Source organism: Saprolegnia diclina (assembly GCF_000281045.1).
Source record: "Saprolegnia diclina VS20 unplaced genomic scaffold supercont1.31, whole genome shotgun sequence".
NCBI lineage: Eukaryota > Oomycota > Saprolegniomycetes > Saprolegniales > Saprolegniaceae > Saprolegnia > Saprolegnia diclina.
Window position 1 is genome coordinate 401,465 of NW_008246098.1, and position 646 is coordinate 402,110.

The following is a 646-nucleotide window of genomic DNA, read 5'->3' on the forward strand; positions in this document are numbered from 1 at the left end:
GAGCCCGAGACCGTGAAGCTCGTGATGTCGTTGCCGTTGTAGTCGACGTCGCGCACAAGCTTGGGGCAAGTCGACGAGGTAAGCGGCGCCGTGTACGTCCCCGCCATCGCGCCGAGCTTGACACCCGACTTGACCCACGCCTTCTTGAGCCAGCACGTGTTGCAGTGGGTGACAAAGCCAACGCAGCCGTCTTGCTTGGAGCACGCGGAGCAGCACTGGTTGGTCTGATCTTGGGGCGACCCCGTCACGGCAAAGTTCTTGATGTCGTTGCCGCTGTAGTCAACATCTAGCTCGAGGTTGCCGCACGTGCCCGACGAGATCGGCGGCTGCACATACTGGCCCGAGAGTGCATTCGCAAGCGCGTTGGCGGGGCCCATCTTGTTCTTGAGCCAGCACTTGTTGCTGGCGACGATCCAGCCGACGCAGCTGATGGTGTTGGAGCACGCAGAGCAGCACTTGTCGACTTGGTCCTGGTCCACACCAGTGACGGTGAAGCTGGTGATATCGTTGCCAGGGTAGTTGAAGCCACGAGTGATGGCAGAGCACGTCTTGGATGTTGGGAGCGGCGCCGTAAAGGTACCAGCCATCGCGCCGAGCTTGACACCCGACTTGACCCAGGCGTTCTTGAGCCAGCACGTGTTGCTGT

General features: G+C 61.0%; 1 protein-coding gene across 1 annotated transcript in view; it reads right to left on the bottom strand.

The window, feature by feature from the left end:
• Positions 1 to 279: 279 nt before the first annotated feature.
• Positions 280 to 646, bottom strand: part of SDRG_09722 (hypothetical protein) — a gene marked incomplete at its 3' end in the record, with an annotated part of 2,810 nt that continues 2,443 nt past the window's right edge. The window contains exons 3-4 of the mRNA XM_008615672.1: positions 337 to 642; positions 280 to 286 (exon numbers count right to left, since the gene is read on the bottom strand). Of these exons, the coding sequence (XP_008613894.1) occupies positions 280 to 286; positions 337 to 642 (313 nt within the window). The remainder of the gene's footprint in view (positions 287 to 336; positions 643 to 646) is intronic.